Source organism: Excalfactoria chinensis, chromosome 32, assembly GCF_039878825.1.
Source record: "Excalfactoria chinensis isolate bCotChi1 chromosome 32, bCotChi1.hap2, whole genome shotgun sequence".
In the NCBI taxonomy this organism is placed as follows: Eukaryota; Metazoa; Chordata; class Aves; order Galliformes; family Phasianidae; genus Excalfactoria; species Excalfactoria chinensis.
The window spans coordinates 267,561-280,616 of NC_092856.1; the positions used below are offsets into that span (position 1 = coordinate 267,561).

Below are 13,056 nucleotides of genomic sequence, written 5' to 3' on the forward strand. Positions count from 1 at the left end.
CCCCTCCCCCCCTACTTGTGGGGCAAAAAGGGGCTCAGAGCAATGAGACCCATTGAGGGGGCACTCAGCTCTGTTTTTAGGGCACCAATGCCCTGTTTTGGGATACCCAGCCCCCTTTTGGGGTGCCCAGACTCATTTGGGGGGAGGTGGGGGGGGAGGGGCGCCGAGCTCTGTTGTGGGGCACCCAGCATGATTTTGGGGCAGCATTGCCTTGTTTTGGGACCGGGCTGGGGGTGGCCACCCCCCCCCCCCCCCCAACCTCCGGGGGGGGCCAAGGAAGGAAACAGAGGCACCGAAAGGGTTAAACCACTAAAAGTTTAATTGCGTTATGACTACAAGAATAAAGGATACCTGAGAGCCTCTGCAGTGCCCGTAGCGTTACTGAAGCAGAATCACAACCCCACACACAACGCTCACCAACCCCCCCCCCCCCAACATCATCCCACAGACCTCCCCCCCCCCGAGCCCCCTTTACCCCCCCCCCGGCCCCACACGCTTACAGAAATCCATCTGAAGGCACTGAAGTGCTGGAAAACCCCACAGTGCGATTCGGGATCACAGAGCAATGATTTGGGGGTGGGGGGGGGGGATCACAGTGCAATGATTGAGGGATGAGGAGCGCAGGGGTTGGGGGGGGTCAGGGGCCGTTTGGGGTCATTTCCTTCTCAAAGTGGGGTGAGGGGGGTTATTAGGTTCTGCTTTATGGCCACCGGTGCTTGCTGCCCATTGGGGGGGGGGGGTTGGAAGAGCTGAGGCTGCAGCAAACAAAACAACAACAACGAAACAAAAAGCAAACAAAAATAGCCCCCCCCCAAAAAAAAAACAACAAAAACACCCCCTGAAAATAATAAAAGCAAACCCCTCCCCCCCCCAGAAAAAAAACAAAACAAAAACAAACCCGAATCACAACAGTAGTTTTGCTTTTTGTCTTTTTTTGCTCGTCGCTTTTAGTGTCTATGGTACAACTGTACACCCAGTGAGCGCGGACCCCCCCACTGGGATGGAGTTGGGGGGGGGGGAGGCGATGAAAGCAGCCGTAGGGCTGAGCAGCGGCCGCGGAGTCTCTGCGGAGCTGGGAGGGTCGCTTCTCCCCCCTCGGCCCAGCTCCTTATAGATGGAAAGAAAAGCCAACTCGTAACGAGGCGATTGATGCGCTTAAAGCCCCCCCATCCTGCGCTGCTCCCTCCCTGCACAGAGGGGTCAATGCGCTGCTGGGGATGATGCTGGGGGGGGGGCTGCAGTTCGGCGTTGCCCCCTTTCAGCTGTCGCTCCGTGTGCTCATCCCCCGGCACTGCAGCGGTTCCGGTTGGATGCGGCGGTTCGGTGCTGCTCTCAGGGTTCGATGCTGGGATGGCACAGACGTCGCGGTGCCTCCATCCGCCTCCATCCGCCCTTTGGTACCGCGCTGGCCCAGAGGCAGAGGATGAGGTTCCGAAGTGGTTCCATCCGCCTCCACGCGGATGTTCCGTACGGCCTGAAGGTCACTGTGCAGCTCTCAGTTCTCAGGGCTGGCGTTCTGCCGTGCGCGGATAAAGGCCATCCCGTGCGTGCGGAAATGCGTCTTGAGGTTCAGCTGGCTGTCGAAGCTGCGGCCGCAGACGGTGCAGGAGAGCGCCCCGTCGGCCGCGTGCGGAGCTCCCTCCAGGGGGCTGCGGGGTCCCGGCTCCTCCGCCTCCCCCGCTCCCTTCTTCTTCTTATGGGTGATGAAGCGGTGCCGGTTGAGGGACACCTGGGAGGTGAAGCAGAGCCCGCATTCGCGGCACTGGTGGGAGCTCTCGTCAGTCCGGTGCTGCGGGATGTGCTCCTGGAAGTCGGCGGCGCTGCTGGCCACGTAGCCACACTTGCGGCAGCGGAAAGGAGCCTTGCGGTCGCCTTTGGGGTTCTTGGAGGGGGGGGGTGGTGCTGTCGGGCTCCTCGCTGCACGAATCGCCGTCGTCTGAGGAGAGCTTCCTCTTGCGGCCGGGCACCTGCGGCCACAGGGGGGAGCATTGGGGGGAGCGGCTCCAGCAGACCCCCAGCGCTCTGACACAGGCGCAGGGGTGGATGGAGCCCCTCCAGCACCCACCCGTGGGATCCCACTCATCACCCCTCATCCCCAATCCCATCCCACAGCCTGGAGCTGCTCCCAGCAGCTGGAAGCTGATCCACTCATGGAGCAGACCTCGTAGCCATAGAGCGGATCCCGCAGGGCATGGGGCCTCTCCTACCCTGCAGGATGGCACAAGCCAACATGGCCCAGGCTCAAAGAGAGGCCTCGAATCAGCCCCAATCCCCGGGAGCAGCCGTACCTGCATGGCACCGGCCCCGATGCGTGCAATGATGACCTCCTGGCTCTTGGTCTGGTCGGTCACCTTGATGCCGTGCCGCACTTGGATGTGCTTCTCCAGGATGAGGCGGCTGCTGAAGGTCCGTTTGCCCTCCGTGCAGAACCTATAGGGCAGGGTAAGGGGGGGGCGCTCACCCACTGCCCCCATTGGACACAACCCTGATGTCCCCCCAATGTGCAAGACAACACAGGGGAACCCCCCCATGAAGCAGAGCCCCCCCCCCAACAGCCCAGCACAAGGCGGTACCGGCACGGATAGACACGTTTGATCCCTTCGTGGTTGACGCGGACGTGTCGGCGCAGGCTGGGAGCGGAGCAGAAGGAACGCTCACAAAGGTGACACGGGAACTTCTTCACCGACTGCAGGAGACAACAGAGAGGTGGGGGGACCACAGACAGAAAGGTGGGGGGACCACAGACAGAGCGCTCCCCCCCCCGCGGCCCCGCAGCCCCCCTCACCTTCCCGTGGTCCTTCTTCATGTGGGACACGTATTCGTCGCGCTCGGGGAACCACGAGTGGCAGACGCCGCAGGTCCAGCCGCTGCCCTTGGATTTGCTGCTTGCTTTGCGTTGGAAGCGGCTGCGTTTGGTTTTACGCAGCTCGGGGGAGCTGGGAGGGTCGTCCTCCTCCGTGGAGGATGAGGATTCGTCGGAGATTTTGGGGACGGGGGTTTCCATGGGCTCCTGCTTTGGGGTGAGCAGCACCGCCGCCTTCTTGGCCGGCTCCTCCCGTGGCTTGGGGGGCTGATGGGTGTTCTGTAAAGCAGAGGAGCAATGGTGGTGGCTCCCCCTTGCCTTTGTGATGGATGGGGGAACCATCCCCGAGTTCCAGTTATCAGCAGCATTGAAAAAGATGTGGGAACATTGGGGACGTGGGGGACGCTGCGTCCATGGGGAACATCAGGACTTTGGGGACACGATGCCATGGGGCAGATCTGCAGCATGGAGCCATTTCCTCCCCCCAGCCCCATCCAGATCTGGTTCGGTACCTTGAGGTGCTCCAGCATAGTGCGCTTCTGTGCAAAGAGCAGTGGGCAATCCGGGCACTTGAAGACGCTGACACGTTGGTTGAGCAGATGTTGGTCAAAGTGAGAGGAGAGCAACGGCTTGTGGGTGAACACCGTGTCACACATGGCACACTTATAGATCATCCTGTGGGGAGCAAGGAGAGTTCAGAGGGTCCGGAGGAGTGGTACGGCCCCAGCAGGAGCTGAGAGCTGCCCTGAAGTTGGGGTGAGCTCAGGATGAGCTGGAAGGGGCTGGAAGGTGATGGAAGGGGGATGGAAGGGGATGGAAGGGGATGGAAGGGGTTGGATGGGGTTGGAAGGGGTTGGAAGGGGTTGGAAGGGGATGGAAGGGGTTGGAAGGGGATGGAAGGGGATGGAAGGGGATGGAAGGGGTTGGATGGGATTGGAAGGGGGTGGAAGGGGATGGAAGGGGATGGAAGGGGATGGAAGGGGATGGAAAGGGTTGGAAGGGGATGGAAGGGGATGGATGGGATTAGAAGGGGATGGAAGGGGATGGAAGGGAATGGAAGGGAATGGAAGGGGATGGAAGGGGTTGGATGGGGTTGGAAGGGGATGGAAGGGGATGGAAGGGGGATGGAAGGGGATGGAAGGGGATGGAAGGGGTTGGAAGGGGATGGAAGGGGATGGAAGGGGTTGGATGGGATTAGAAGGGGATGGAAGGGGTTGGATGGGATTAGAAGGGGATGGAAGGGGGATGGAAAGGGATGGAAAGGGATGGAAGGGGATGGAAGGGGATGGAAGGGGATGGAAGGGGATGGAAGGGGTTGGAAGGGGTTGGATGGGGTTGGATGGGGTTGGAAGGGGATGGAAGGGGATGGAAGGGGCACTCACTTGGACTGCTGGTTGCCAAAGCCGGGGTGCTGCGTGTAGACATGTGCATGGGCGCTGGGTGCAGATTTGAAGGCCATGGGGCAGATGGGGCACTTATGGAACACCTCGCAGTGCGACGTCTGGATGTGAGACTTGATGGAGTTGACACCACCGAATACCACGGCGCAGCTGGGGCACCTGGGGGATGGGGGGGGAGAGGAACCCCCAAATTGGCTCTGGGAAGGGTCCGCTTTGGAGCTGCCCGTCCTGTTCCCATCATGGGGGATGCAGTGCCACAGGAGGACTTGCAGAGGCCTTGGGGTTTCTGTTGTGCCGAGGGACGGCCATGCTGGGGGATGTGGGGGGAGGAAGGATCCCAAGAGGATGGAGGGGGGGGTGAGGAGCAAAGCACCGCACCGAGCTCAGCCCCAGCACCACACCAGCAGTGGGATGTGGATTTGTGCCCAAAGGCCACAGCAAAACACACTACAGACTCCCACCCACCCCAGTGCCCTTACCCAGACCCCTCAGACCCCCACCCAGACCGGTGCCCCCCCCCACCTGTATCCCACTCTGCGGGAGAAGTGCAGGCAGGATTCCTTCAGGTGAGTCTCGAAGTTGGCCAGCAGGAAATTCCCCCCACACTCGGGGCAGACGTGGGGCGGGTGGTTCTTGTGCATCCGCTGATGGGCGCTGAAGCTGCAGCGGTTGGACATGATCATGGGGCACGTGGTGCAGACCTGGGGGAGGGGGGGGGGCAGAGGAGTCAACCAGACCCTAAAAGGAAGGAGAAGGGGGAAAGGAAGGGGAAAGGGAGGAGGAAGAGGAAGGGGAGGGGATGGTGCTGGCAGGCTGTGCTGCTCTGGGAGGGCTCTGCCTCCTGGGCACGGTGAAGGCTGTTGATAGATTTTGCTCTGCAAGCAACTTCAAAATGAATCTGAGCTCATATCCCGGTGCTCAGAGCTCCAGGAATTATCCTGCTGCCGCTCCTGGGTGCTGAGGAAACAGGGCAGCCCTCCCTGCTCCATCCCCAGGCAGGAACAAGGAGCAAACCTGCAAGCTGTGGGGCTGCAATGCCTGCACCTGATGGCACCCCGCTGCAGCAGCGAGGAGAGGCACCGGGAACTGCCCATTCCCACCATGCAAAGGAAAGCAGTGCTCAGAAGGTGGAGAGGAACACACTGCCCTGGCACTGGGACAGCAGGGCTCACAGTGCTTGCCCTGAGGTCCCCTGGTGGCTGCGGGAGCCCCACAGTCAGCAACCCCACCCCACAGCAAAGCAAACCCATGCCCTGCTCTCACTGCACTCCATTTGTGTTTCAGGCCCAGGAAAGAGGAAGCAGTGCCAGGGCTGCGACATGGCTGCGTGGGGTCAGCCTGCACCACGCTGGGCACTGTGCCCTCCTGGGTGGGGACAGAAGAGCCCGCATCCCCAGGGCTGTGATGCTCCCACCAGTGCAGGAAACCTCTGCACCGAGCACCGAGCTGGGGCATGAGCAACAGATCTGCCCCAAAAGGCTGCCCCGTGGAGCCCCAAATGTTCTCCTATGCAGCCCCAAGAGCTGCTCCAGGAGTCCCCTAATGTTGCTCCAACTGTTGCCCTATTGAGCCCTAAGGGTTGCCCTGTGGAGCTCCAAGTGTTGACTCATGGGACCCCAAGAGTCGCCCCACACAGCCCCAAAGGTTGCCCCAAGAGTCGCCGTATGGAGCTCCCCACGGACCCCTTTGTGTTAGCCCATGGAGTCCCAAGGGTTGCTCTAAAACTTGCCAGACGTGTTGCCCCATGGAGCTGCCCCACAACCCAATGAGGGCCCCACAATGCAATGAGGGCTTTCCAGGCACTTCCAACCCCCAGCAGGAGGGCTGACGTACCGTGCTGCTGGTGGTCCCCGAGGCCACGGCCTGTTGGAAGTGCGCGGCCAGCCCAGCCTTGTCCTTGCACTGCTCCTTGCACTCTAGACACCTGAAGCAGCTGTAGTTGCTCTGCTCCGAGCCGCTGCTGCTCAGGGGCAGGATGGGGAGCTCTGGAGCCCCATTGGCCGCGCTCAGAGCGTCCTGAGTCACACCAGCCACTTTGCCAGCAGGAAAAGAAGCCACAGAGACCAACGGGGTGATGTCCGGCTGCCCGATCATCTGATCCAAAGCGATGGGCCTCATCACCAGGTGGGAGCACTGCATCACCAGCCCCTTGTCCTTGTGCTCGCGGGCGTGCAGCAGCAGGCTGCACTTGTTGAAGAAGACGAGGCGTTTGGTGCAGTGGTTGCAGGTCACCTCGATTCTCATGCTGCGCCGGTCGTAGTGGCGAGCCAAACTCTTCTCCAGAGCAAAGGAATCCCCACACTCCAGGCAGCGGTACCCGAAGGGAGGCAGCGCCAGGCTGGCATCAGCCGGGGGGCTGAGGTTGGGTTTGTAGGTGGGCAGCAGATTCTTGCTGTTGAGGATCTTGTTGAAAGCCTCCACCAAGCTGGATTGGCTGCGGGAAATGACGGTGCCCGCCACGGTCGGGGAGGGTTTCTGCGGCTGCACCATCACCACCGTGGTGCCGTTCAGCTTCTGGTTGGCCGTGGTGGTGACGGCGGTGGTCTGCGTGACGGGGCTGGCGTTGGTCCGCGTGTCGGCCTTGGGCAGAGCCTGAGGAACCAGGTTGATGATGTTCTTGGTCACGGCTTTGCCCGTCTTGGCCGGCAGCACCACGGACTTCTGCTGCGCCACGCTGGCGGCGATCAGCATGGCGCTGCTGGCGTTCTGGATGGTGGAGACGGGCAGCACGGTGCCTTTGATCTTGGTGCCGTTGCCGAGTTGCACGCTGACAATTTTGGGCCCTTCAATGGCTTTCAAGGGGCTGGAGAGATCCATTTTCTCCTGGGGCACCTCCAGCGCGATGCCGTCCTCCTTCTCCGCCTCCAGAGCAGCGTCCTCACAGCTCTGCTCAGCCGAACCCTTGGCAGAGCCGGGCTCTGAGTCCGACGAGACGCGCGTCACCGTGCGGGTGATGCTCCCACAGGACGTCTTGATGGTTTTGATCCTCACTTTCAATGGCCGGGAGGAATTGGAAGAAGGGGAATCGTTGTTGTTGCCTTCCTCCTCCTCCTCCTCCTCCTCCTCAGCGCTGGACATACTCTGCGGGCTCCCCATCGACTTCTCCAGAGCTTCACGCTCCTCCTTGAGGTTGACGTCGTCCAACTGCTTTGGAGAAGTGGGGATTCTGGGGCTCTGAACCACGGGAGAGGAAGGTTTAAAGAAGGGCTCCCGGGGGCTGCTGGGAGAGTGCTTCACGTCGGGCAGATTGCTGGCACTGCTGCCCAGGCTGGGGTCGGAGCCGGGCCAGGATGTGATGGGAGAATCACCCGCGGAGTAGCGGACGGTGACAGATTTCAGGTGCTCCAAGGGACTCTCCCCCAGAGCAGCAGACAGAGCCTTTGGGTTGGTCTCACGGGACACCTCCTCGGAGTCGGACTCCTCTTTCTTGATGCAGGGCACAACGGGAGGCTGCCCGCTCACAGCCCCGGCCTGGCTGCCCTCAAAGGGCTGCGGGAAGGTGGGGGGAAGACCCTCCATGCTCTCCCCCCCGGGCTCTTTGCAGTCCAGTGACGGGGTGGGAGACGGGGAGAGTGAGGGCACGGCCAAGGACTTCTCCTTTGGTTTGCACTCGCGAGCTCTGTCGATCAGGTTGGCAGCGTTGTCTTCATTGGGATCGGGGCTAAAATGGGAGAAGATATCCAGGGGTTTGGGGCCTTTCTCCTTCACCCAGCACTCCCCGTTGGAGGACGCCACGGCTTCCACAGATCTGGCTGCGGGGGACCTGGGCAGCTCGGCCGCCCCGAAGCCATTTTGCAGCAGGCGGGAGCCGAGGCCGTGTCCATCCTTACTGCGCCCATCCAGCGTGTCCAGCTGCTCGGGGCACACCGTGTTCTTCACGATGACGCTGACAGCAGTGATGTCGGTGTGGGGGAGGACGTGGTCGGGTGGACCCGGCTCACCGGGCACCGGTTTGATGTGAGCCTCAGCCTCGTCGTGGCCCGAGTGGATGGCCTCGTTGGTGTCGATGTCGGGGATGTCAAACGCTGCCAGGAGGTCATCGAAATCCGGAGTTTTCATGTCACCCATGGTGGGGCTGAAGGCAGAGTCTGGAAAAGAGGGAGCAGGGGAACATCAGCGGCACAATATCATGACCTCCCTGAGATACAACAGAACCCCACAGGTATGCGGATGGGAATCCACCTCCCCCACACAAAACCCCATTGCCTCTTTGCTTCAAACCCCAACCCTGAAGCCCTGGGGCAGCTCCAGGCACTCCTCTGTCTTCACTGCTCTGTCTGTGCGTCACTGTTTGATCTCCAGCCAGGAGGGACAACAGCTCCGAGCATCCCTGCGCCCCAGGAGAGAATGAGACCTGCCCCAAGGCTGGAGCCACCCACCCTGACTCACTGTATGTCTGCTATGCTGAGAGCACAGGCCCCACAGGATCTATCTGTACCCCATAAGAACTGTCCCTGCCCCACAGGACCCATCCATACCCCATAGGACCTGGCCCTGCCCCACAGGACCCATCCATACCCCATAGGACCCATCCCTGCCCCATAGGACCCATCCCTGCCCCACAGGACCCATCCGTACCCCATAGGACCCATCCCTGCCCCACAGCACTGTTCCCCCAGTGCAGCTTCTCTCTCTGCTGTTCAGCAGGACACAAACACTGACCATGAAGCTGAGGGAAGCTGCCGTGCCGGACATGTCCCCAAAAGCAATGGGGTAAAACCTTCCCTTCCCTCTGGGAGCCCACAGTGCTCCATTCCTCAGGGCCCACAGAGCACTGCTGGGTGCACCCCGCTGGCCCCATTTGTGTGGGGCTCCCTTGGATCTCCTTTTTCCCAGCCCCATGGCAAGAAGCTGCTGTTGGTTTCTGTTCCTTGCAGTGTCCCTTCCAGCCCCAATGGAGCTGCTCAGCAGAAGAAGCAGCACGGAGCTCTCGGGGTTCCCTCCTGTTGGCTGCTACCAGGAAGGCCCCCAACCCATTGGGGCAGCAATTGCCCTGGGGAAACCCAGACCCCAAACCCCCCCCTTTATCAGGTGGAGCATCTGGAGCCCCCACACAGACAGCAGAGCGTGGCTGCATTGCAACCTGCCTGGCCAGCTTGTAGCTTATTTTGGGAGCTCAAACCACGAGACTGACGGGCTTTTTATTTTTTTTCAGCACAAAATAACTACTTTTTTTCTTTGGCAAAACAAAGGCAGCGCCAACGGGGTGGGGATGGGGGGTATTTTTATCCTCACCAGCCGCCGTCTGCCAGGGGGAGCATTCCCAGCAGCTCAGCTATGGGGCAGAGCATTTGTGGGGGGGGAAGGGAGGAGGGACAGCTGTGCTCCAGCACCAGCACAGCCCCAATACAGCAGCTGTTTCCAGGGCCGGCTGCTTTTAAAGCTGCTTTTCCTGTTTCTCTCCCCAATGCATCTCCCACAGTGAGCTGACATCACCACCGACCTCCCCCCCCCAGCATCACATCCTAATGATCACGGTACCATCCTAATGATTGCAATGCCATCCTAATGACTGCAATGCCATCCTAATGATTGCAATGCCATCCTAATGACTGCAATGCCATCCTAATGATTGCAATGCAATCCTAACGAGCCGGCACTTAACGAGGCTGCGGTTCCCACCCGCACCTGCCCACCCTCAGGGTGCCTCTCCTGGTTCTGCAGTGCCCACCTTCGTTAGCCAACCTCGCTAATTGCCAGCCCTATCGTTAGTTCTGTCAGCTCAAAGCCAGAAGGGATTCAGCCAAACTTCAGAGGAGCTCAGAAATGAAGAAGAGGTCAGTGCTGAGAGCGGCTCCTACATGTTGGATGTCTTCAGTGAGGTTGGGTCTGAAGGGATCCTATGGGTCACAGAACCATGGGATCACAGTGAGGTTGGGTCTGAAGGGATCCTACAGGTCACAGAACCATGGGATCACAGCATGGTTGGGTCTGAAGGGATCGTATGGGTCACAGAACCATGGGATCACAGCATGGTTGGGTCTGAAGGGACCCTATGGGTCACAGAACCATGGGATCACAGTGAGGTTGGGTCTGAAGGGATCCTACAGGTCACAGAACCATGGGATCACAGCATGGTTGGGTCTGAAGGGATCGTATGGGTCATAGAACCATGGGATCACAGTGAGGTTGGGTCTGAAGGGATCCTACAGGTCACAGAACCATGGGGTCACAGTGAGGTTGGGTCTGAAGGGATCCTACAGGTCACAGAACCATGGGATCACAGCATGGCTGGGTCTGAAGGGACCCTATGGGTCACAGAACCATGGGATCACAGCATGGCTGGGTCTGAAGGGATCCTATGGGTCACAGAACCATGGGATCACAGTGAGGTTGGGTCTGAAGGGATCCTACAGGTCACAGAACCATGGGATCACAGCATGGTTGGGTCTGAAGGGACCCTATGGGTCACAGAACCATGGGATCACAGCATGGTTGGGTCTGAAGGGATCCTATGGGTCACAGAACCATGGGATCACAGCATGGTTGGGCCTGAAGGGATCCTATGGGTCACAGAACCATGGGATCACAGTGAGGTTGGGTCTGAAGGGATCCTATGGGTCACAGAACCATGGGATCACAGCATGGTTGGGCCTGAAGGGATCCTATGGGTCACAGAACCATGGGATCACAGTGAGGTTGAGTCTGAAGGGAATAGAATCACAGTGCTGTTGGGTCTGAAGGGACCCTATGGGTCACAGAACCATGGGATCACAGCATGGTTGGGTCTGAAGGGATCGTATGGGTCACAGAACCATGGGATCACAGCATGGCTGGGTCTGAAGGGACCCTATGGGTCACAGAACCATGGGATCATAGCACAGCTGTGCTGGAAGGGGCCGTGCAGCCCCCATCCCCAACCCTGCAGTGATCTCAGTGTCCTTCCCCCCCCCCCAGCACAGCACAAGTCCACCCTGACCACAGCGAGCAGACGGCCCCGCAGCCCGGCCGCAGGGATTACAGTGCTGTCCGTTGACCAGAATTAAGCCCAACACCATCTGCTGACTGCAGGAGAGAACCAAACAAAGCGGCGGCGGCGCAGATCCAGAACCCTTCGACGACTTGGCTGGGCTGAGAGCTGGAGCTTCGGAATGCCGGCAGGTGCTTTGCAGGCACCCAAGGCTCCCCCCAAAGGGCTCAGCAGCACCGCAGCTGTGCCCACACCTGGCGGTCCGACCCATAGATAAGGCAGCTGCTGCCATGAATGAGTCCCCCCCCAATTCCTTTGGAGTAATGCTCTTCCATTGCAGTTTGTTGTGGGGAAGGAACTGCAGCCCCCCCCCCCCCCCCCAAAGGCCGCCTGTTCCCTGATGGTGAGCGGAGCTGCTGGGAAATGAGGGCAGGAGGGACTCGGGGGACTGAGAGAAGAGGGAGAAAACAGAGCTCAAAACAAAACAGCCCATTCCCTCAGGCTCAAACCTCGCCAATAAAGTCAGGGAGGCCGGAGGGAAGCGCAGCGGGGCTCCAGAAGGACTCACTGAGACATACAGTGACCCCACATCCCCCCATGGCCGCAGAGCCCAGAGTGATGGGCAGAGCCGCCCATCAGCCCCAACGGGCTCCAAACTGCGCTCAGAGCCTCCCAGTAGCTCCCAGCATTCCCAGTTTCCCAACCTGGGATCAGCTTTGGGGTTTTTGAGGCCGCTTCTGGAAACGGGGAAGGAAACACGGAGCCCAATGGAGGGAAACACGGAGCCCAACACCGAGCAGGGCCGCAAAACGGAGCCACCCCCCCCCCCCCACGGAGCCGCAATGCCGTATCGTTTGGGGGGGGGGGGGGGTACCACAAAGACCCCCCAGCTTTGGGATGGGGCACGGCGGGACCTCCGTCACCTCCACGGGGCTCTGGGGAACGCGGGGCGGGGGGCAGAGCTGGGAAGGGCCGGGGACGGGAAGGGGCCGCCCGGTGATGGTGGTGGGGGGGGGAATGGCGGCGATACGAGCCGTGCCCGCACCGGAACGCGGCCATGAAGGGCCTCAATTCCTTTGGGGGATGGAAGGGGGGGAAGAAACACCCGCCGTTCCATCCCGCGGCCGGACCGGGCGCTCCCGGGGCTCAAAGCGCAGCGAAACGCGGCCGCCCCCTCCCCCAACACCGGCACCTTCACCCTCCGGGCCCAGCGCTCGGCGGCCATCGCGGCCCCCCCCCCCGGCCCCGGTCTCCCCCGCAGGGCCCGAAGCTCCTCCCCCCGGATCCGAAGCTCCCGTTCCCCCCCCCGGTCTCCTTGCGGCCTTACCGAGCGCTGAGCGGCCGGCGGGCCCGGCTGCGGCCCAACCCCTCCGGCGGCGACCGCTTCTCCGCAGCACTTCCTGCTTGGCCCGCGCCCCCCGCCCTGCGCCGCCGGACCCTGACGCCCGCCCCCCGCCGCCGGGCTATTGGACCATCCGGATGTCACTCGTAGCTTCGCGCGCGTTCATTGGTCAGAGGTGCTGTCGCTCGTGGGTGGTCGCGGCCGCTTGCACTCGCTATTGGTGGAGGAGGAGGTGAGTCGGAGCTGGATCCGCCCCCTCCGGGGGTATCTATTGGGGGACGGGGCGGCCATTGAAAGTGTGGTCCCGCCCTCGCGGCTTCCTATTGGCGGCTCTGCCAGCAGTCCGCCCGCTGATTGGTTGAAACCTGCGCTCATCAAACCAGCCCGCCCCCTCCCTCCTGCCATTGGCTAAAGTTGGGTGCCCATCCATCAAGGAGGCGCTTTGCTATTGGCCACACGCAGCGTCGCTCAGGACACCGCCCAGCTGTTGCTTTCCCATTGGAAGAGACGCTTGTCTCTCAAGGCGAAGGCCCGCCCCCCCATCACCCCATCGGCTGGGAGCCCTCGGCGGTCGACCACGTCTTCTACCATTTGTTGGCGG

The 13,056-nt window shown here is 61.0% G+C and overlaps 1 protein-coding gene across 1 annotated transcript; it reads right to left on the minus strand.

Moving 5' to 3' along the window:
* Window positions 1-360: 360 nt before the first annotated feature.
* On the minus strand, window positions 361-12,535 carry ZNF687 (zinc finger protein 687). Its single transcript, XM_072358635.1, is given in 10 exon segments — window positions 361-1,865; window positions 1,867-1,967; window positions 2,289-2,430; window positions 2,574-2,686; window positions 2,786-3,082; window positions 3,316-3,478; window positions 4,186-4,362; window positions 4,726-4,904; window positions 6,037-8,291; window positions 12,441-12,535. Coding segments are annotated over 9 exon segments (3,777 nt in total). The 5' UTR covers window positions 8,272-8,291; window positions 12,441-12,535; the 3' UTR covers window positions 361-1,495.
* Between the last annotated feature and the right edge of the window lie 521 nt (window positions 12,536-13,056).